This window comes from Alligator sinensis, unplaced genomic scaffold (genome assembly GCF_000455745.1).
Source record: "Alligator sinensis unplaced genomic scaffold, ASM45574v1 scaffold489_1, whole genome shotgun sequence".
NCBI lineage: Eukaryota > Metazoa > Chordata > Crocodylia > Alligatoridae > Alligator > Alligator sinensis.
In genome coordinates this window covers 4,182,640-4,206,982 of record NW_005841901.1, presented here as the reverse complement: position 1 = coordinate 4,206,982, position 24,343 = coordinate 4,182,640, and the positions used below count along the sequence as shown (strand labels likewise).

Below are 24,343 nucleotides of genomic sequence, written 5' to 3'. Positions count from 1 at the left end.
AGAAGAATTTTTCCAACTGAGTTGGTCTAATAAAATATATCAGATTTACGCAAAGAACCTTGTCTGCTAAAAAAATTATCCTACGTTTTGAGTAATTGGAAAAATTCTTCTTAGAGCACAGACCAACTGCAGACGCTTCCTCAGCCTGACAAAGGGTGTTTGTACCCAAAAGCTTGCAAAAAAGAATTTTTTCAACTATTTTAGTTGGCCTAATAAAAGATATTGGATTTACCCTAAGAACCTTGACTGCCTTCATGAACTAATGCTTCTTGAAGTATTAGCTTGCCCTGAAATCTCTTCTTCTGACATCTTAAGCACTGGCAATACTTTGTTTTTCTTACTTAGAAAGAATCAGTGTACATTATGCATCTTTCCAAAATCCTTAGAACTGAATTTCGATATGGAGAAGCCATTTGGCTTCTTTGCAATGTCTTTTATCCTCATCAAAAGATGTTTGACCTATAGCATTTTTGTAACTAGGAATGCCAAATCTTTCAGCTATGTTTTGTTCCCTTAGATTTAGAATTATCCAATCCATTCTATCAACACATGGCGGATTGGTTCTTTTCTTTGCATCTGGATTTGATTTTTCATTCTTGGTTTCTCTCTGAGCCCAAGTCACAGTGATGTTAACTACATTAGTGTCTTTACACTGATGCCAACAGACTAGCCCTAAAACGCCACCACTATTCCTGTCTTCTGGCTGTGGAGCAAGGAAAGGAGGCATCAAACCATGAGGACTTGAACAAACTACTTGGAGAACAGCTCACCTAGCACTGAGAGTGCATATGCTTGAAAGAGTATTTTTGCTTATTCCTCCTCCACTCCCTAATCAAGAAAAATAAGACCAAGGTTCTTTGAACCCCAGGAACGGGAAGCCAATCCCAAGGAGCCTAGCAGCACACCAAAAGCATGTGCCTATGTGAAACTGAGCACAACATCTAAAAGTGCATCCCAAGTCAGCTGAGTTTAGTTTCTGGGGGGGTCTAGAAGATCTCCTAAATCCCAATGTAATCTTTTTCTCGTCAGTGATGGGACAAGTTATTTTCTCTCAAACTTCCCAAGATCTGTACTCTGTACTGCTCAGAGCATTTGCTGGCTTATAGGCTTTAAAAGTCCTCTCCTACCTCAAAGACAGGAACCCTGGCTCACTGCTCCCAGACCCAACACAGAATGTTTTACAACCAATAACACATATATGTCTCGAATAAAATGGCCACAATAGTTTCAATATGGGGAGAAGTACAATAGGTAAGGCAAAATATATTTGATTTTGAGCTCATGACATTTTCTGTACAATCTCTATAAGTAATATAAATAGCTATGTTTAAGACATAACATACCATGGGCAACTTCTATGGCTCCTTTCACCAACTCCTTAAAGGAAGTGATATCTTTCTCCCAATCAGTTGACTGCATTTCACATTTATGTGCTTTAGTAAGGAACTGCAGTGACTACAAAAGGACAAAAAAATAACTTAATGTGAAATTATATTAAAAAAAAATTCCTAATTTAGCCATACGCATTTCTAAAATTAATATTTCTTCCAAAAAGCTGAACTTTGACAAGATGGATATTCTCTGAGCTGGAAGGGTTTCCTTTTCTGCAACTGTGAGCACCAGCTGTAGCACAGATGTTCTTCCCTGATACTGCATCTCAAGTATGGCAGGCATATAAAGTAACATGTGTCCAAAGACAATTTTTATTTTTAAAAACCTGTCTAGACTGATGGACATGACCCATGTTTGCCAGGTCATAATAACTGAATGCATATGAAAGAAGGAAAACACTAGTACTTAACATTTTGAAAAGCAACCCTGTGCCCAAGGAATGAATAATTGAGTACTTCAAGGCTTCTCCCTCTTTCCCCACAAAATATTAGACTATAGCACATTTCACAGACTAAGCTATTTGGTTTTGCTTCTGTATTTTCTTCCAAAATTGGACAGCAGACATACAGAAACATTTTTTTTAACAGTAAAGCACAAAAATGTGTGAAAGAAGGAAGAGTGGTTTTGCCAATTACCACCTCTTCAATGCCATTGTTGTGCTTAATAAAACAATGGAACAAATAAAGGGAAAGAAAATAATGAGATAAATATCTTGGGCACTACATAGCAATAAGCATTGAACAGTCTGAGTTTGCAAAGATCAGTCTTACTGACATATAGGAACAAACATACTGAGATGGGGAAGAGAATCCAGTGGTATACCACAAGGATCTGGTCTTCATATCTTCTCTAACTATTTAGAGGGAATAATCAGCACATTAATGATATTTATAGATGACAACAGATTGGAACTAAGAACACAAGTTAGGACAGAGAAATAATATGAAGGGATGTAGTTGGATTAGATACATGGGCAGAAAAACAATCCCAAATGAGATTCACTTAAGAAACGCAGAAGTTAAGACATATGGTGAAATATAATTCAAAACACATCTCAGTGGAAGGGAGAAAAGATAAGGTGCAGAAAATAATTACTGCTTCCTACTTCCTACTGCTTCCAACAAAGGCTGGAGAGCACGAAAAAACCTTCAAAGCAAAAATTAAACATACTATGTGGGGGAACCCCCCCCCCACTAAAATTATAACTAAGGGGACTATTGTAACAGCCTACCAACATAAAGAGTGTAAATAGTAAAGGATGAATATTTAATGTAGTACATGGATGTAAGGGGTAACACAACATAGGTTAGTTATCAATGGCCAGTAAGAAAAAGCCACACCCATAACAGCACAACTTGGTAAATTCCAAAGGCTGCAGTATCGTTCCACATTTGGGGACCACAAGCGAGCTGGAACTTATCAGTCACTGGTAGCTGTAGTGCAGATGGGGGCTAGCAGTCAACTTTTCAGGGTCCTGATCGCCATCTGGGACTGGAAGTCCCACCCCATAGCCCCTGACCTTTGCCACCGGGAGTTCCTCCCCTTGCCCCCAGAAGTACTCCTTTTGGGAAGAGGGCTTGCCATCTTGGAACCAGAAAAATTAATTATATACTAAAAATCAAACATTGACAATAATATCTTTTAATTTTTTTGAAAAAAAATATTTTTGTCCTGATTTGTGTATGTTTGCATAGTGTATATAGAGATGATCGTATAATACCTCAAAATGAAGTTTTACTCTTGTATATTGTGGTAGGGTGGTGGGGGTTGTGGGTGTGTGTGTGGGGGTGTGTGTATGGGGTGTGGGGGAGGGTGGGTGGGTATGAGGAGTCTGTGGGTGTGTGTGGGTGGGTATGGGGTTTGTGGGGGAAGCTGGGTGTGGGAGGGTGTGGGTGCATGTGTGTGGTGGGGTTTGTGTGCATAGCAGTGAGCAAAACTCATCCCAGAGGTGCACAGGGGCATGTGTGGGGAGCAGGGTGTGGGTGGGTGCGGTGTTTGTGGGGTGTGTGATTCTGTGTGGGGGACACTGTGGTTGTGGGGTGTTCAGGGGAAGATTTGTGGGTGTGGTGGGGTTTGCATGGGATACCCCCCGTGTGCCCCCAGTGAGCCAGTCAGCACCTGACCCCGCCCCACAACAGCCCAAAGCACATGCACCCTGCAGCACCTCCCCACCACCACCAACAGCACACAGCTCCTGCCCCACCCCATACTTTCTCCAGACTCACGCCCTGCCAGAGCGGATTAGCTGGAACCTGGGCACAGTCTCGCCCCTGCCCGGCCCACACCACCTGCCCATTGTGTGTCCTGCCACCCCCTGGGCATGCAGTCAGCTGGGATGGCTCTGCAGCTGGACTGCCTTTCTAGGCAGCACTAGCTCCTTCTGGTTGCCACCACTGCTGGCCCCAGCCCCGTGGTACTGGCAGACCCACACTGCACGGCCCTGACTCCAAGCCTGTTCCAGGTTCACCTGCCCAGGCTCAGCAGCAGCAGCACAGGACAGAAGATGTTCCTCAGTGCAGAGGAAAAGTAGCCTTTCCCCCTCGCTGCTGCTGGCTGTTCCTGCTGCAGCTGCCTGGAGCCCATGCTGGGCTGCACTGCATCTATACTGTCATTGCCACCGCCTCTGAGCTACCTTGCGGGGCAGTGGTGGCAGCACAGAGCAGATGCAGGGCAGCCTGGTGGAGGCTCTGGGTGGTTGTACCAGGAAGTGCTGGGAGTGGTGAGGGGGAGGGGCTGCTTCCCCCTATGCTGAGTAACAGGTTCTATCCCAGGCCACCATTGCTGAGCCTGGGCAGGCGAGCCTGGAGCAGGCGCGAGGGGCATGCCAGGTTGGAGCTGTGCAGCACAGTTCCCCACCGGTATCGCGGGGCTGAAGTCAGCAGTGATGGCAGCTGGAAGGAGCTGCCACCACCTGGGCTGCCTAGAAAGGCAGTCCAGCTGCAGAGACACTTCAGCCTTACTGCATGCCTAGGGAGCAGGAGGATGTGTTACAGCCAGATAAAGACCTACTGAGGGCCGGATCCAGCTTGCAGGCCATATTTTGCCCACCCCTGGGCCAGTCTCAAAAAGGTCACGTATAAAATTGCCTTCATATGCTTGATTTCAACCACCTGCTTTCCTAGATTCTGGAACATGTAGGTGGTTTGACTAGAGGCTATCAGATAGGAAGGGAGGACTTCTGAGCTTGGAGGATTGCTCAGGCATTGCACTTTAAGAGCCTGGTTCTGCCTTAGGGAGAAGTTACTGAGCCACACAGACTTTGATTAAGAATGAAAGGGATTCTCAACCTTCTAGTTAGAGGTATAGTGGAGGAAACTGAAAACCAGAGATGAGAATGGATTGGGGCTGAGTTCTGGAGAGAATGGAGTGAAATGGTGCAAGAGGTTGTTAGTGAATTTGGGATGGACATGTGAATTTGGAATGTGTGTTAGAAACAATCCAGGAGTGAATTCATGGTAAAGCTAAAAAGCTAAAATGGAGGGGTACAGGTTGCAACCGGGAGAGAACAGAAGATAAATATCATTAAAAGGAAGAACAGAGATAAATATCATTTTCTCCTTTATTCCCACTTACTTAAAAACATGTCCCAGTTGGTCATTCTGTTAAAAAGAGGCATAACTACTTTTTCTTCCCACTTGCCTATCAACAACCTTCTACCCCTTGCAAAACTATGACCAAATACCTGCATATTTCACTTGGCAACACTGAGTTATAATATAACATGCAACCTCACTAACTGTTTGGAGCGTAAGCCACTGCCAGAATACAGGGTTACAATTAGTTAAGAAAAACAGGCTGGCTCCCAGAAAAAATGTTTACATTCAGATATTCAATACTGTGGAATATTCTGCCGTAGGAAGTTAAAAGCTTCACTGTTTGAATCTTTTAAACCTAGTTTCAACAAAATACTAGAAGACATACTAAAGAGAACAGCTTAGCTTCGGCAGGTAGAGGAAAGGGATAATCTACTAAGAGAGGTCTTTTTCCATCTTGTCTCTAATGCTATTAAAACTGCAAATGCTTTGTATTTCCTCACAATGTATTTCTTTGTCACATGACAGTTTAAAAAAAATGCAACCTTCATTTAAGTACACTGGTGGCCTGAGATAAATTTGGTGGTAGAGTGACCTCTCTCGCAAGAGTCTCACTATTTAAATGTCTCACCATCTCACTTTTCAAATATTGTGTAATAAAATAAAGAAGCTATGCAGTGGGTGCATCTATACGTGCACTTTACTGCGGAGCAGACTAGCTCTGCAGTAAAGCATAACAGTCCACACATGTATTAGGGCACAGTAAACTAATTAACTGTGATATAAGATAGTACTGTCAGGGGCATTACTATCTTACAGTGCAGTCATTAAGTGTACTTAAACACATGTGTAGATGGTGACTGCTGGGTGCAAATTGCGTCCAGTTAGCTCAGCCAGCTGAGGGCCAGGCCCCCTGCTCTTGCCAGCCCCTCTGCTGCACCCTGGAGCCCAGAGCTGATACCCCCAATCCCACCTGCCAGCCAAAGGCTGTTCTCTGCCCCAGCTCTTTTTCATGCCCCATCTACATGTTGATTCAACCACTTCAGGGAACTCTGTTACAACACAAGTGTACACTCAATTGACGAGAGCTGATTTGTAGGACAGACTAGATTTTAACCATGTTTCATAACTGTTCTAGTTACAAAACATAGCTTAAGTCCTTTCTACTGTATAAATTGAAACCATGTTTTTAGCTGGGTTAGAGGAAAACTTTGATGCAACCAAGCTACCTGATATTTATAGTATAGACAGAGCTTTAGTTATATTTTGTACCTGAGTTAGTGTTTGGAGATAGATTTCAGGATATTGCAGTGTCCTTACTCCTGAATTTTTAATGGGCCAAATAATTTCTACTGTTCAGTTGAAAGAAAAAAGGGACAGTGGGGATTAGAGCATGTCATTCACAGAGGGGTGTGTGAAGAAAACAGAGTGAGGAAGGGGCAAATGATCAGAAGTACACCACCAGGGACATGTGACCCACAGGCCCAAAAACCTGCATCATACACGTGTCACCAAATATTGAGCAGTCCTACTAACTAACACTGCTGCCCCGGTCAAAACATATAATTCAGAAGCAGATACTGAATGCTGACCTTTTATATTTTCAGGTTCAAGTAAGATCCAATAACTCAAATGTATTTTGGGAATGTGCATGACTACTTGAATTTGGAAATCATTCCAAATGCAAAGCATCCCTAAATATCAACAATAAAGTAGTAGTGCCAATGGTGTAGGGGTTACTTTAGAAATATGGTCATCTTAACTGTGATTTAACAGGGAGGCTATGTGTAGGTGGGGAAGGAGGGTTGGAGGCTAAAATAGAAGAAAATATTAGGACAGATATATGTTGGCAGGGGTAGGGAAGGGGGGCAGCTCCCCACCACTGCGTGTAACCGTGGGGACGCATGGGGGGCATGTGGCTTCTGGATTTGTGTGTGGGGTGAGGGCAGGCTGCCCGCTGAAGGCTTGGGTTCTATGCTGGCCTCTTCCCAGAAGGGGGGTGGGGACAGGGCAAGCAACAGTGGCGCTGGGAGGGGAGCTGTGGTGAATTCTGGGGTGACCATAGCCCACCCCATAGCCCCCCACTTCGAGCACTGCCACTGCCTGCCCTGCCCTGAGCGCAGCTCCAGGACCACCCCCATGCTGGGAAGAGGCTGGGGCAGCCCCTGGCCCTGAGGAGCCCACAGTAGGCAGTCCACCCTTGCCCCTTGCACAAATTGGGGAGGGGGGGTCACACATGTCCCCCATGCCTCCCCCAGGGGTGTACACAGTGGCAGGGAGCTGCCACCCCTTCCCAGATGAGCTGCTTGTGGTTCCGTCACACACCCTGCCCCACCCCGGCCATATGCGTGCTGTGGCTGCATACATACATGCATGAATGCATGCAACATTTATTGGTGACATTAATTGGCTACACCAGCCAAAAAAGCTGATGGCCAATAATGACAATTTTCCTTTTATTGGTGCCGATCTGATATGGACCAATATATGGTGCACCTCTATCTAGAACTAAAAGCAGAATTTAAATCCAGGTTAAGCAAAATACAGAACACTCTAATTCTGGATGTTATTCAGGAACACCTATTCCTGTGCAACTCCAAGCACAGACTAGTCTTCCAGACTATAGGACTAGATTTTGAGTGACATATGGCAGCTCAAGTAGGCCACCATTTTTTGAATGCTATCATTCTCTCTCCAGAACCGAGGCCTCCAGTTAAAAAAAATAATCAAAATCTAGCCATTATGGTTGAAAAGAACATATGAATTTGGAGAAACCACCAGATGCTGTCAGACTTTTTTTTAAAGACAGGTTCAAATTTAGATGTACAGAAGTAGGCATATATAAAAAACTGAAAGCAAATGGTACATTTTAAATAAATCAACATTTTTCCACCCAACAAAAATATAGATGGAGAGGATTTAAGGGAAAGGAAACAAAGCCCCCATGAACAAAGAGCAACTAAATCAAAACATGACGGACAAAATAGCAAAATGCATGCTGTGTCTCTGTACAGTTATTAGACCACCAGAGGATAAAGGCCCCCTCAGAAATGCACATTTTGGCGGAGTGGGGGGAGGTCCACGTTTACCTTTTCAGTATCTTCAGGATTGTTGCTCTGTCCATTCCCATACAGTTTGGCATAGAGTCTCCAGACTTCCCCATCATTTGTCACTCTTGAAGTCACTCTGCCAAATAGCTCCTGCAACCTTCCCTTCAATCCTGCTGCCCCTTCTCCACTGCGATCAGCCATTCCATCTACCACAGCCCTGACCAAGATGTGCAATACCTTCAAAAATAGTCAAAGAAATATTTTATTTCCATATTCAGGTTAAAAGCAACATGTACACAGTCTCTGTAGCATCTGGACTCTGAGGTACATTATCTAATAATTCTATACATCTTGAGAACACAAAAGACAGTTGCATGATCTAGCCTTACAAGCATGCAATGATATGGGGTACTAAGTGTGTTATGAGGGAAGTTCACTCATTTAAACCTTACACAGACCACCTGCAAAGGGACTCTATGGGAGGAGGAGGTGAGCACAAGGTCACTCATTCCAACTTTAGTGAGCTATAGAAGAAAGTTTGTGCTTGCCTAGATAGGCTGGTACAAGTGATCCAGAAAACAATAGCAGTGTATGACAGAGAATTTCACACTATTATAAAGAGAGCCGACAAAACTCGATTTCTAATGTTGGCCGAGATTTCCTATTAGAAGACCCTCTTTTCAGTGGTTTAGAACGTTACCAAATTTTAACAGCCTGGACTGAAATTTTCAATGCAAAGTATTTACTGAATTCTTTTGGAAAGCTCTGGCATTCCAGTGCTTTGAAGCAGGGACTTAACAGTGGCCTTTGTGTCAGAAATGTGCTTCCCTCGCCGCCCCTGTGTGAAAATCCATCATAATGTAGCCATGTTATAAGGTTTTTAAAAACTCCTGCTGTTTGCATGAGATCAGTGGAAACTTGTTAGCGCTTCACAAGTAAAATCCCCAGATTCCTTCTGCACTGAGCATGTTCCAAACTCAGATCTGTACTGGACTTTCTTTGTAAGGCAGTTCTGGACACCTACTTAATAGACTGTATCATAATGCACCTAAAGAAAAGGGGCAGAGTTAAGGACATGTCAACTTCATTAATTTTTGGTATTTCTGGACTTGTGAATGCTTGACTTTTCAACCTTAATAATGGTCTTTAACATTTTTACAGGAATAATCATCATATGCAATGCCTAACAATAAGATGCTGTGTATGAAAATAAATCCATATAATAGAGAACACGATCTAAATTCTGTATAAAAATTACTCATGACAAACCCAGAAACATATATGGACATATACTATTATGGTACTAAAATAAAAAAGTTTGGATCCCTTAAAATAGAGATGTCTACAAGTGACTTAAATCAGCGTAGGTTATTTTACATTGTGAACTAGTCATAGTAATTGCTGTATAATATTGATTGCTGTAAATACACTCTAATAACAAATTTACTTTAAGCCAGCACATAAATATAATGATGCAATGACATGTTTCTAGTACAAATACTTTTTTTCCAGTGTTGCAATATAATTACATTATTGAGTCAGAATTGATAACAATCAAATGATTCTCAGCATGGATTTAAAATTCCTTGCTAATAATGTAGTAAATTTAAAATGGGTGTTAATATTAGAAAACAAGTATAATCAATTACTATAAAATGCAGGTTCTATCAAAAAAAGGGGTTTTCAACTAAAACGGTGTTTCTTCTTTTATGCCTTAGTGATTTGGTCAAGTTTGCTCAGTTTATGACCAAAACTTTTTTTCTAAACCACAAAGGTTTTTTTGAAGTCCAAGCTCGTACCATAGGTCAGGAATGGAACTAAGAGAATTCACATTAGCTGGTAATCTGTCTTTGAATGAGGATAAATGTATCAGGTGTACCTGAAGTGATTTAGTTTTCAAATAAAGTGGTGAATCAAACATACAATGTAAACAATTTCTATTGCCAGACATTTTAACAAATGGATGTCCCAAATGAGAATCTTAAATCCTTATGTAGGTAACTAAATAAAATACCTGATTATCAGAAGTGCTGAGCTCCAATCTCCTCCCAGGACCACACACACACACACACACACACACACACATGTGCACATATCTACATACATATACCCAGAAGAGTATGGTCAAACTGAGAAATGTCCAAATTGCCACTCCTTGTTTCCAGCCTTGTAAAACTGTCATTGATAATATTCCAACCCAGGTAGTTTACCGGTCCACAAAAATCTAGGCACGATAACTATGACAATAATGGAAAAAAACTAAAAATGTTTTATTTGTCCATTGGGAAAAAATAATTACTTGCCTCAGGCAACCAGGATTTTGCAAAGATGCCAAAAAATAACCCAAATATCAAGAGAGCTCAAGCTTTGCTTATGTTTCCAGGATAATCTATCCCCAGGTTTCCCTTCTTCATCACTAAAGACTTAGTCAAAATAAAACTGGCATGAAAGCTGGGACTATAGAATCCATTAAACATTAATGAAATACTGACACTCCTTGGTTATGCTGTATTGTTAAAAATATATTAGTTAGAATTGCCGGTTCATTGTATCTAAATACCAAAAGAAGGCTGGCAACCAATTCATTGGCTTTTCCATCATTAGACCACAACTGTAAATTGTTAAACTTTAATTTAAATCTCCTCTGAGGGAAGTTAAATGGCCATATGCCCTAAAACATGACTACATTCAACAGATGTTAGATTATACAGGAACCTGTGAAAACAACAGCTTTTATTTTCCTGTCTTTTAAAACAATCTATGGATTATACTAAGCATTTGTGTGCTTAATATCACCATACCTATATCCCTCTTTCTGTGACCCATCTTATTTAACAAGCACAACATGCATAATGAAAAAAGAAAAACAACTGTACACATTTTAACACATTTTGTAATTATGAAATTAGATTCATGTGCTCTACAACAGTTCCTTTCACATAAAAAATAAACTACTCAAAACATATTTAAAAAGTCCACTGGTGATAATCAGAAATGACAAAGCCCAAGTGAGGAAAGGACCTTCAGATAACAGGTTTCACATGAGAAGTTATCATTTGCTAAGGCTGTTTCCTATAAATATATTCACTCCAAATACTTTCCCATTAAAGCTGAAAATCAGCTAAGTGACTATTATAGCACCAGGTGCCTCCAACAAGTATTAATTCCCACCTCCCCAATCTCAAATTCCCTCTGGAAAGTGCCCTTATAAATCTGAGCACAAAGAGCTTTTGCTACTGCTTCCCATTATGAAAGGTTATGAGCCAGAGAAATAAGGATAATATGTAACGCATAAGAGCAAGAGAAAACCTTTCTGGTACATTGTTTCCGTTGTGGTATTCTGCATTCACATTAATCCCTACTTCTATTCACAGTCATAGAGACTATACCTAGGCTTGCTTCTGAAAGCAATGTAGCAAATTTCTAGCCCCTTCCCCCAACAGAGCATTTGCTGCCTATTATCTTCAACATGTTAACTTTACAAACAAGCACTGACAGCTTGGCTCTAGCAATCTGCATTTTGAAGTCATTTGATTAGCAGTTTTACAAAACCCTCTGCCAACATTTGTCCCCATACATACAGAGGTTAAACTGACAATTACACCCACTGAGAATCTACCCCCCAGATCTTTTACTGTGAACTGTAACAGTGTGGGAGTCTTAATAACTAGCCCCTTGCTACAGATAATTCAACAAGGTAAGGTTAATTTAAGGTAAATGCCACATTAAGTAAAGGAAAACACAAATAAATAATACTCTTGATGAAATACTTTATATAAGGAAGAATTGCAATGGTTTTAAGGGTCACCACTGGAAAAAAGTTAAGAATACCACAAATACAAATTGGAATGTGATTATTCAAAAAATCAGAGATTTTTTTTAACACTGCTTGATTTACAATGAACATTTATTCTACCTTTATTATCATAGACACCTTAATGCAGTGCTTCTAAAAAGCTGACAGATTCTCTCTGTCTTTTACATTCTTCCTGTTTACTGTAATATATAGATGCCAAGATTAACAAGCCTAGGAACTGATGACCTTTTACTCATAGAGGAGTTAGTATCTGGGTAGCTGTGATAAGAGTCCACAACCTGTCTCACCGATTTGCTCCAATCATTATTTTCCAATTAACATGCTAAAATCTGGCTATATCAATTGAAATATAACCATATCACAAAGCTTAGAGGATGTGCAGGCATAAAGAGGGAGAGCTACTTCTTTTTATTCTTTTAAACACATGAATGGAAATTTTGTTTATTTTAAAAGAATACATCCTTTTAATAATGGTACTGCGAAAACTCCAAATTGTCAGCTTAAATGTTACTCCATGCAAATTTTAAATGTTACCATGGCACTTAGATTAATCCAGAGTCCCCCATGGTTCAGTTGCAGACTCCCTGTCTACGGCACAGGAGACCAGGGTTCTGTTCCCAGATGCTTATACAACTACAGCCATGGAGGCACCAAATGTCTGGACTTGATCTGGTCTTTAGATTCTGTCTGTCTCAATGACCTAAAAGGGAGATGGAAGGTCTGGGCAGTCATAGGTATTGAAGGTCCGGGTGACCTCTTATGCATACACCACGATCTAGAAGGATCAATGATTAATCCACAAATGTTCCCTTCCACTCCCCCAGATAATTTTCATTTCATACACTGACAAGCTTGTTAATATTTTGCCTCTTGAATTATAACTGCAGCAGTGTGCGCGCGTGTGTGTGTGTGTACACTGAAACTTAAAATATCCTACATCAGAATTTCTGCTGCTGGGAGGGCTATGAAATAATTATGGAGAACAACTAGGAAGTGTAATTTCTCACAACTGCATTTTGTGTGTACAGGTCTGAAGCAAAGAAGCCATGAGCTAATGTACAAAGAGAAAACATACTAGATTCAGTTATAGTCTCATTTTACAGAGTTGAAACTGTGTTTACATAAAAATATGACTGACAACTATACTGCAATAAAATTAACAATCTGGTCTAAACTTACTGAACCACAGTTTTTCTAAATTGAATAAGCAACTAATAAGTCAGCACAATCGGTTCTGTACCAGAGGACCCTACAACAAGCAAGTAGCAAGAATGCAGCACACACTAGACTGTGGGTGAGCGCTCTGTAAAAATTTTCTAAGCTTTTTAGTTTTCTCAATTAATTTTTTAGCTAAGAAAGTATTCTCTTTCATTCTATAAAATTATTAATATGAATTCTTCTGAAATTCTAAAGAAGAGTTTAGGCTTGTTCGTGAAGGATTTTCATGAGAATCCTTCTATCTGTAGATTTGCTGTATCATAAAAAGATGAAAGGATTTGGAAACTATTTCATATGTTGGACTATATAATGGCATCTGTACTGGAACACCAAAAGCAAACTTAATATCTATAGACTCCTATAGACTCCCAAATACTCCTAAAATTTATATGGGAAATATATGTGTGTGTGTATATATATATATATATTGAGAGAGAGAGAGAGAGAGGATACACTAAAATGGATAAAGAACACTAAACCAGGATTGTGCAGTTGTGCAACTGGCAGCTCGCAGGTGGCTGAGTTGCGGCCCGTGAGCTCCCATCTGGGCTTTGCTCCCTCATCACTCCAGTTGAAATAGCAGCCAGTCTCTAGGTTCTTTCCCCAGCTCATCTGGATTCTGCTTTCTGCACCCACACCTGGGGACAGATGCTGCCAAGCACGGCACAGGGAGTTGAGGGTGAGCTTGGGGCTGTGTGGTGCAGTGGTGGTGGTTGTGCCTATGTGGGCACACTGTGGAGCAGGGGCATGGATGCACAGGCTGTGGTGCAGCAGACGGCAGAATGCAGTGTGCCAAGGGGTGGGATGCAGGCATACAGTACAATGAAGGGGTGTCTGGGTGGCCCCTGGCTGCTTAGAAGCTGAACAGCACTACTCTTAAATAACCATGCACCACAACTATGAACTTGTAAAATGACACATCAGAATGGGCACATTTGTTCACATGTTATGTGAACGCAGGAAATTCTAGCCCTTGTGGACTATCAGCCTGACCTGAGCGATATTAAAATCAGTATGGGTTATGTTGTGTAACTAGACTATTGTTTACATCAACAATTGAGAAGGGCACTTCCTAAACAAAGTCTACAAAATGTCCTCATGAATAAACATGGTCTCTGCAGAATGCCAGCATCACAGCTGCCAACAAACTAATTCTCAACACATGGAAAACTACCATTTTCTTTTGAATGTAAGATGTTGATGCATTTAAGGAGCCTCCAAATTTTCTAACTCTCAATTTGAAAAAATAAAATAAAATCACCAAACAGAGACATGTAGGAGGATACAGGCATTATAGTGAATATATGAGCTTTTTTAAGAACGTCAAATTTAAGAGTTTTTAAAGAAGAAATACTTGGTTTTAAAAATGTGTAAGTTTTGAAAGAATACAATATACCTTTTGCAGATTGATCAGTTTTGAAATACACTCAATTGCTAGAAGAACTTTTCAGGTTTAGGTATCTCAAATTTGATAGATTTTATTTGTATCAAACACCACACTGACTGTGTGTGGTTGTTTTATTACTCATATTAGTAGCTTTATTACTATGACAGATGACTCATGTACTCTTAAAAAAAGTAAATTGCCAATGAAAAAATTAAATACGCTTTTTAACTATCAGAGTACAGTGACCCTTTAATTATATGATCATCAAATAAAACTTTCCCAGGCTCACAATATGCATTTAACACACAGAAACTAACAAGCTTTCATTCACTACCCTGAAAAGTGCATATGGTTCCTGTTTTATTTTTTCACAGTTCTGGATTATGTAGCTTTAATACTGTGATTATATGTGGTTCAACATGAAATGTAGTTCAAGTGCAAAGGCTAGGTTGTGCAAGATGTACATTCTTAAACACCTAGGGAAATTGTTTTCCTGACTATAGTTATAAGATCTAAAATCATTTACATTAGTGCCAACAGGGATTTAAGCATGTGAAAAGGGGGGAAATGTTTACTTTTAGGATCAGCCTGACCAGCAGAGTTTCAACTTATTCTTCTCCAAAGCTTGCAGACAGACACTGGGATCAGGATTGGTCTTGCTTGCTTTAAATTATTTCTCCTTACAGTCAAAGTCTCATAATTTGCTCAGACAGCTTTGAGTGTCAAGTTTGCTACTGGTACTGAGATGGTTTTGGAAAATGTATTTCATTGTCATGGAAAAAATGAACATATAGGAAACATGTAAGCGACACAAAAAGAACTCTATCCTACCTGCACATCTTTGTGTTTTTCTTGTAAATCCATGAGCCGATGATAAGCCTTGATTGCTTCTGAAAACTCTCCAATGTCTGTACAAGTGAGAAGGTAGTTCTCCCAAATCTGCCAGTGTTCATAGTTACACTTGAGAGCTTCTTGGAGGGTTCGAAATGCTTTGATTCTGATTAAGAACAGAAAACAAAAGATTCTGCGTATAAAATTTTATATATTTTAAAGCATTTTGCATAGTCCAAAAGGCTGTCTAATTCAAAGCCATGTTTAGAAAACAGGTCAATGTTGAGGTTTAGTGTCCAAAATCTACATAAAAGACTGAGCATTCCTTTCTTTCATAACCATCCTTCACATCACTAATGGTCTACTGATTGCTTGTTGAAGGGTCAAGAAACTATGCCATGAATCAATGAATAATTTTGCAGAACCTATTTATTACCGCTTTGAAAATACATTGCCTTGGCTGTAAATTCAATATCCACAAACCCCGCTACCTTTCCCTTTACTATTCTCCTTAAAGATTATTGACAAGGAAAAAATACATAATTTACAAAAAGTTCTCTGCAGGCACATGATCAAAGCATTGTTTTGAACATAGAGCAAAAGTATAAAATTGTTACTAACCAACGTTGAAAAACAGAGCTCTGGCCCTTTCTAATCTACAACAGTCAAAGACCCCTAGTATCATAGACAGACTTTTCTGTATTATTTATTATGCACCTAAAAACAATAACTAGCAATATAACAAGTAAACAGATCTTTACTTTGGAGAAAATTGATATATAGGAAACAAGAAAGTTTACTTAATACTAATATCTCTTCAATAAAACGTAGGTGAAATTACAAGCTGTCATTGTTATTGGTTGGTAATTCTTTTTTTAACATGATGCATAGTCTCCACTGGTATTTGCAAATACATGTCAGCATTTTAATCGCATACATTTGGGACATTTGTATTGAATTCACTGTCAGAACTGAAAATATCTACTAACAAATTATGATAATGAAATCAAATTCTCACTGAAGTGCAAAGCAGAAAAAATAAAAGGATTTTCTTTGTTGCATTATTATAGCAGGAACAAATGTAATAATTATGACTCACTTCACTGCACAAAGAAAACTTACATTATAGCATCTGAAGTTCTCGGAGATACTTTTACCCATATGGATCCCACTGTTCAGTGGAGGCTTCATGTGCCCCTGCACATTTCACACAACCCTTCTCTAAAAGCATAAATAGTACAGCTGCCTGACCACCACTTAATTCCTTCAGCAATGCCAATATCCAGAAGAATTTTATACCACACTGGAAGAAACATGGGTGGTGGGATACACACACAGAAAGGCATCTCCATAGATTCCAGCTGCTGAATGGAGCATCTGAAATGTGTCTTTGAACATCTGTCTGCATGGGTCCTACTGCAAGTAACTGACTTGTAGTTACCTCTCAAGTTACACAACTCTAACAGACTGGATATCCTACCTAAAAGTCAGTTCCCTTACAGGTTTTTAAACAGTTTTCCCAATGCATGCCATAGATGTTGCTGAGATTTGGTGGACTGTGCCTAAACCAAAGAGGAAAAGAAGAAGAGTATTCAAAGAGTAAGATCTTATTTTAATCCAAAGCCCGTTTGATAGTCTTTGGGCGATTACCTTTAGATGTAGTGCCAAAAGCTACAGGAAACCTGAGCTTTTCCAAAGGGCTTTGTTTGAGAGAGCCAGAGTGACAGGACATCAAGAGCATGAAGAGTCAGAAAAAAATACAGGCAAATATATAAATTAGGTTGAATGAAAATGAACTACTGTTAATAAAAAAAATGGCTGTGGCGTAAGCATTACTAGCTTCTTGTGGAAAAATATGTAAGGAGACTCTGCCATCAAAGCTTGTTATTTACACACTCTACCCAGCTAACTGCTAGTGCCTAAAACTGCTGTCCTTATAGGAAGATGATAAAGGTTCAAAAGGGTCCATTAAAGACACACTAGCATCTAAAGCAGGAAAAACATTACTAAGGAAAACAAAGGAACCACTCTTTTAAGCCATGAAAATGGTTTGACTGAGGAAAAAACCTGAATAACCACCAAACTAGACTGGACTATAAAACAGTTGCCAAATGCAGCTTAATAGAGCTGAGTGACAGAGCAGAATGCTTGGATAACAAATAATCACAAATAGCTGAGAGAGAAAAGTCCTCTAATTGGATGTGTGTCTGTCCAGAGGGTTGAAAAACACCTTCACTCAGCCATATGAATCTGTCTCATGGAAATTTTCCTATGAATTCTTTAAGACATCATTAGAAACCAACAAGCAGGTCTTCTCAAGCAAAGTCAATTAGCCTACACTAACTGTAAGCACTGGTATAGAGAAATATGAAGATGGTTTCTAAACCCATGATGAGGGCATGTTAAAAAATGAATTAGATTAAAAAAAACCAAAAAACAACAAAATTGATAAGCCCAAGCAGAGGCTATTGATATCACCTGAGTCTTGTCCCGAGAACTCCCAATATGTGGGTGATGCTCAATTGTTGTGAATTCCTGGCAGGTGAAGGACCTGACAAATTGATACATTGATGAATACATCATTTTTACAAGAACATTGCTTTCTGACACAGAAGGAAAATTTTTGTACCTCCTGCCTGTTTATAAAACATATCACAGTTTATCTCTCAGAATCTGCCTAAACAGACACATTTCAGAAGGTAGATGGATAGTTCTTAACTCTTAACACACTTACATAACAAGTGTGATTTCCCTTGGAGACATAGTGGTCTACACATGTTCTAAATAAGCTTCCCAATCCTTGCATGGTTATGTCTGTTACAATGAGGAAGATGAAAGACTTCCACAATGCACCTGAAGGGAATCTGTTCACCAACATAGGGATGTCAGCTTCACATGAGGGATATCTAACTGGTAGCTCTAGGCCACTGGTGCCAATGGCCCATGGGCCAGATGAATGGTATGGGGTGAATACACAGGTCAGACTGGGAAGTTTAGTGATGGGAGAGCAGTGACAATGTTAATTGCCACTATTCTCCCGCTGCCAAATTTTCAGACCTGTGGGAAGCCCCATGTGGCATAAGTTGAGCACCACAGCTCTACTATGTCTGATTAGGCAACAAACTGATCCTAATTACTCTTGAATGGGGCAACGGTAAATTCTCACATATGCTGCCCTGAAATCCAGTAGCTGAAATAGAGATCCTTGGCTAGGAGCAGAGACCTGAAAAGATGCAAGTTATTGTGCAAATTCTCCCCTGAGGATTTAAGACGTAGGCAGAACTGAGTCAAACCTTGACTTTATAAATTCTGCTGATTGTTTGTAGGTAAATGGAGCTTTCTAAACTGATCCTGAGATCCAGGCTGACAAGGATTTGGATGACCCTTTTGAATGTCAAGAATGAGATCCTATTATCATCTGGTTACTGAGAACAGAAATGAAGGTCTAGTCTCCCGACACAAACTGCTGCCGCTGAAAGACATCATTTAAGTGCCATTTGGGATCCTGACACACTGAATGACAGAACTCAGAACTGGTATCAACGACTCCTGACACAAAGTGCAAACATTTCTGTGAGCAGTATGAATTGCCATATAGACGTAAGTGTCCTTCAGGTCATCGATAACTGGTATTCATAGGACCTAGGAAAGAATTTATGTATTGCAGCAAGGATGTCCAACTGGTCACCCATAAGAGGTTAATGTGCAGCCCCTAGCTCCTGCCCAGCTTCTGCTCCTCCTATTACTCCGACTGCTGCTGCAGTCAGGGACTTGAGGATCCTCCTTCCACCTTCACCTTTCACTTCCTGTTCCTACCCCAGGGGGCGGGGCGGGGCAGGGCAGTGCAGTGCAGCCCAGCCCAGCCCATGGTGCCAGGGTAGCCTGCAGCATGGTGCAGCGAGGGAGCTGAGGTGGCTGCTTGCCTGCCTGGTGGGAAGGAGGGCCCACCTGCATGCATAGAAGGTGGAGGAGATGCAGCCCATGGGCTCATGGCTTACACTGGTGCAGCCCCTGAGGGGTGTGGCCCGTGGGATGCAGTCCCCACCTGCTTAGAAGTTGGTTAGCCCTGAACTAGAGTGTTATTATCCAAACCTTGTCATAATGAATTGATTTGCTGAAACATCCAAAACCTAGAAGGGGATGCTTCTCTTTTGGAATCAGAAAGTAGTAAGAAGAGAAGCCCAAGCCCCAGACCTCTGGGCAAAGTACAGACAGATGGGCTGGCTGAGGAGGGAGTGGGGGCCAGGAAAACAGACTCCACTGCAGGCTTCCCCTTCCCTGCAGCCAGGCACTGCCCAGCTGGGGGTCCGGGGGGGGTCCTTTTCCCCCTCACTCCCTCAGCTGGCTGGGACACACACACACACACACACACAGCCCCCCCCCTCCCCCCCAGGTGATCACCCTGGCTCCCAGCTGTGGGGAAGCCTGCAGTGGGTGTCCCACTTCCCCTACCTGAGCCACAATGATCACCTGGCCATGCCTCCACCCCAACTGGCAGGATGACTGAGGAGGAAGTGCCGCCCCACCCCCAGCTGCAGAGCTCCATCTGAGCTGTGCCCAGCACAGGGGAGGAAGCCCACAGTGGGGGCTTTACTCCCCCTGCCTCAAGCTGGGAGCTGAATGATCCCCCGGCTGAGGAGGGGCTGGGAGAATCCCTCTGGAGCAGAGCACAGCCCAGGGCTGCACAGTATCCTAGGATGCTGGAGGACTGTTAGTTAAGTTGAATTGGGAGGGGATCTGGGACAGAAGTTCCATAAACCGGTTTAACCTAAATCAATTAAATCTGATACTACATCCACCTAGGTTTATTTTAAACTACTTTCTGCCATTTTGAAAGTGGTTTAAGTGCACTATTCTCCTACAGGTTTAACCTGGTTCCTGATCACTTAAATTGGTTTACATGTACCTTCTGTCCCTAGCCCTGGAGGTACCATCCTTAATTTCATCCTCAAACCAGTTTAATTCTCAAACCGGTTCATTCGAGTCCCAGCTCTGGTGCAAGACATGCAGGTGTAAGCCTGCTGCGCCCCAGTGAGCTTAGGGACCCCAGCAGAGACCCCAGGACCCCCGATGAGGCCCGGCCTGCCTGCATGTAAGCAGGGGCCCATGGAGGGAGGGACCCAGTCAGCTGGGAGTGGGTTGAGTGGGCCAAGGAGGGTCATGCCCTGCCCTGGCTCCTACTTGGCCCACTCCCCCAGGGAGCCGCGTGACCTGGCTGCTGGTGCGCGAGCCAGGTTAGGGGGGGTTACCCACCTGTTCCTTCCCTCGGTGGAGGGGAAGGACCTCTCTTAGCCCCCCAAGAACAGCGAGGCACCAGCCGGCCCTTCTGCGCATGTGCACAGTTTAAAAAGGACCCGGCAATGGCAGAAGCCTCATTCGTGTCCTGGCTCTGGTGCGAGACGCTTGGGTGTAAACCCACTGCATCTCTGTGAGCCTAGGGACCCCAGCAGAGACCCCAGGACCCCCAATGAGCCCCAGCGTGCCTGCAGGTAAGCAGGGGCCCACGGAGGGAGGGACTTAGTCAGCTGGGAGTGGGCCGAGGAGGGTCACATCCCCCTCCCCCCTCGCTCCTACTTGGCCCAGCCCTTCAGGGAGCCGCACAACTGGAGCCTCGTGAATAGGCTGTGCAAACAAGCGTGTTCCTGGGCCTAGTGCATGAGTTAGCATGGGAGTTTGAGCAGGAGGGCAAGTGGGAGGGCCCGAGGCCCTGTGTGAGCCCCCTAGGGTAGACAGTCCCAGCTGTAGCCAGCCCACCAGTGGCATGACACGGGTGGGCACACACCATACCCTGAGGTTCCCCTCAGGGTCTGAGGCCTCCACCCAGACGGAGCCCATGGTTCCGGGCTCCACGCAGACGGAGCCCCCGGCTCTCGGCTGTGGGGACTGCCTGTCGCTTTTTCAGGCTCTGTGGCCCGGAAGCATGGCCACTTCCCTTTGTGAGGTCTGCTCCCTACTGGGGTCTCTGGCGCGCCAGCTGGAGGAGCTCTAGGCTGCAGTCCAGAGACTGCATGCCATCAGGGACTGTGAGCAGGAGGTCAACTCCTACTGCCAGGCCTTTCTCCCCTGGGAGATGGAGGGTCGACCATGGTCGCCTTCCAGGACTGGGAAGGACTCGAGAACCTCCCATGCTGTCCAGCCCAGGGGTTGGACCAAGGTGCTCAAGGGACCCAAGGCCCACCACACCAAGGCCCCCCGCACTGCTGGAGCTTTGCAACAGGTACGAACCTCTTGCAGCCCCAGCAGAGCCTGCTAAATTGTCAGCTCCTGCAGGCAACACAGGTTCTACTGTAGCTACCGCCCCCACTCTCCCCAAGACAAAATGCCAAGTCTTTGTCGTGGGAGACTCTCTCCTGAGGGGGACTGAGGGGGCAATCTGCTGCCTCGACCACTTAGCCTGGGAAGTCTGTTGCTTCCCAGGAGGCCAGATCCGAGACATTGCAGTGAAGATCCCTGAACTCTTCCAGCCCACCGACCACTACCCTATGCTCCTCATCCATGTGGGCACTAATGACATGGCTCAGAGCACTCCCAGCCGGGTCATGAAGCACTACAGGAATTTGGGAGTGGGGCTTAAGGGGTTGAGGGCGCAGGTGGTGTTCTCATTGATCCTCCCAGTCTCGCACTACAGGCTAAGGAGGGAGAGGAGGATCCAGGTAGTGAACCAAAGACGGTGGCGCTGGTGTCATCGGGAAGGCTTTGGCTTCCATGACCACAGTCCGCTCTTTGGTGAGAGAGGCAGCGAGCTGCTGGGAAGAGATGGCCTCCACCTCTCTCCCCTGGGGAGGAGGCTCTTCTCAGCCAGACTGGCTGACCTGCTCTACCGGGCTTTAAACTAAGCCTGCTGGGGAATGGGGGCACTACCGCCACTGCTGACCCACTGGGCAACTCTTGCAAAGCCAGCAGGCCAAGGCACTTAAGGGAGCCCACCCCTGCACCAGCCCTGGAATGAATTGTAGGCAAGGCAAGAGCCCTCAAGCAGACACTTGTGTGCCTATACACAAATGCCAGGAGCTTGGGGACAAAACGGGGAACTTGTCCTCCTGCTAAACGCAAATAACTATGATACCATAGGGATAACGGAGACCTGGTGGGACTCCACCCATGACTGGACCACAGGTATAGACGGCTATACCCTGTACAGCAGGGATTGAGTGGACAAAAGGGACAGGGGCATAGCTCTCTATGTCAAGGAAAGCTACGCATCCCTGCAAGCTGACATTGGCACCCACGGTGGACTTGAGACCCTCTGGGTTAAAATCCATGGGGAACATGGCACAGGGAATACTATGGTGGGAGTCTACTACAGACCCCCTACCCAGGGTCAAGACCTTGACCAGGAGTCTGCCAGGGAATTGGCTGAGGCTGCGTGCTCCCGGTGAATGGCTATCATGGGAGACTTTAACTACCCAGACATCTTGTGGGAGGAGCGCTCAGCCAAATCCGAGCGGTCGCAAAGCTCTCTCTCATGCGTGGATGACCTCCATCTGATGCAGGAAGTCTATGGGCTGACAAGAGGTAAAGCACTGCTCGACCTGGTACTGGCAACTGGGGACAACCTAATCAGCAACCTAATAATTGAAGGGAATCTGGGTGACAGTGACCACGAGCTGATCACCTTCACCATCAAGCTGGCAAGTCAGTCAGTAATACGGAAGTCCTCAACTTCAGGAAAGCTGACTTTGACAAGCTCAGGAGGCTTGTCAGCGAGGCCCTAAAGGGGAGGGGAGTTCAGGACGAGTGGTTGCTCCTCAAGGGAGCAATCCTGGATGCGCAAGCAAAGTCTATCCCGTCTCGGAGGAAAGGCAGCAAAAGGGCACAGCAGCCCCCTTGGCTCTCCAGGGAACTAGCGGACCTCCTGCATCTTAAAAGGAAGACCTACAAAGGATGGAAGACTGGAACCACCACCAAGGAGGAATACTCTGCTCTGGTCCCGCAGAGAGCAAACCAGGAAAGCCAAGGCTGCAAGGGAACTCCAACTAGCTACAAATATTAAGGACAATAAAAAGTCCTTTTTTAGATATGTGGGGAGCTGGAGGAAAAGCAAGGGCAACATTGGATGCCCGCTAAACCAGATGGGACAACTGACAACCGATGCCCAGGAAAAAGCCAACCTATTAAATGGGTACTTTGCATCAGTTTTTCACCAGTCCCATAGGACAGGGAGGCCCGGGTGAGGGAGATTACTTATCATCCATCAAAGCTGGCCTCATGAAGGAACACCTTGACAGGCTGGACACCTTCAAGTCAGCTGGCCCCTTGGTTTACACCCAAGGGTACTCAAAGAGCAAGCGTCGTAGCTCAGCCCCTGGCAAGGATCTTTGAGAACTCCTGGTGCTCTGGTGAAGAGCCCAACAATTAGAAGAAGGCCAATGTGGTGCCTATCTTCAAAAAAGGGAGGAAAGTGGATCCGGCTAACTATAGGCCCATCAGCCTGACCTCTAACCTGGGGCAGGTTTTGGAAAAGATTATCAAAGAGGCCATCCTATACAGGCTAGCTGACAGCAATATCCTGAGGGATAGCCAGCACAGGTTTGTTGCGGGTAGGTCTTGCTTGACCAATCTCATTTCCTTTTACAACCAGGTGACCTATTACCTGGACAAGGGGGATGAGATTGATGTCATATATCTTGTTTTTAAAAAAGCCTTCAATCTGGTATCCCATGACCACCTCTTGACAAAAGTGGCTAACTGCAGCTTTGACTGCACCAGGATCTGCCTGTTGGGGAACTGGCTCTGTGGCAGGACCCGGAGGTTGGTGGTTGATGGAAGTCAATCGTTGTGGTGCACTGTGACCAGTGGGATCCCTCAAGGCTCTGTCCTAGGGCCTTTACTTTTTAACATCTTCATCAATGATATAGACACTGGTGTCAACCTGTGGCGGATGACAACCTGATGGTGTTTAACACCGAAAAATGCAAGGTTCTCCACCTTGGGAGGAAAAAGCTGCAGCATGCTTATAGGCTCGGCAGTGCTACGCTGGTTAGCACTACAGATGAAAGGGACTTAGGGGTCATGATTGACCACAAGATGAACATGAGCCTTCAATGTGATGCTGTGGCTAGTAAAGCGAGCAAAACACTGGCTTGCATCCATAGATGCTTCTCAAGCAAATCCC

General features: G+C 43.7%; 1 protein-coding gene across 2 annotated transcripts in view; it reads right to left on the bottom strand.

Annotated features, from left to right (window-relative positions):
* TTC27 (tetratricopeptide repeat domain 27) overlaps positions 1-24,343 on the bottom strand; it is a 240,464-nt gene that overhangs the window by 4,609 nt on the left and 211,512 nt on the right. For both annotated transcript variants that reach the window (XM_025197636.1, XM_025197635.1), the window contains exons 16-18: positions 15,229-15,394; positions 8,015-8,212; positions 1,344-1,455 (exon numbers count right to left, since the gene is read on the bottom strand). In XM_025197636.1, the coding sequence (XP_025053421.1) occupies positions 1,344-1,455; positions 8,015-8,212; positions 15,229-15,394 (476 nt within the window). The remainder of the gene's footprint in view (positions 1-1,343; positions 1,456-8,014; positions 8,213-15,228; positions 15,395-24,343) is intronic.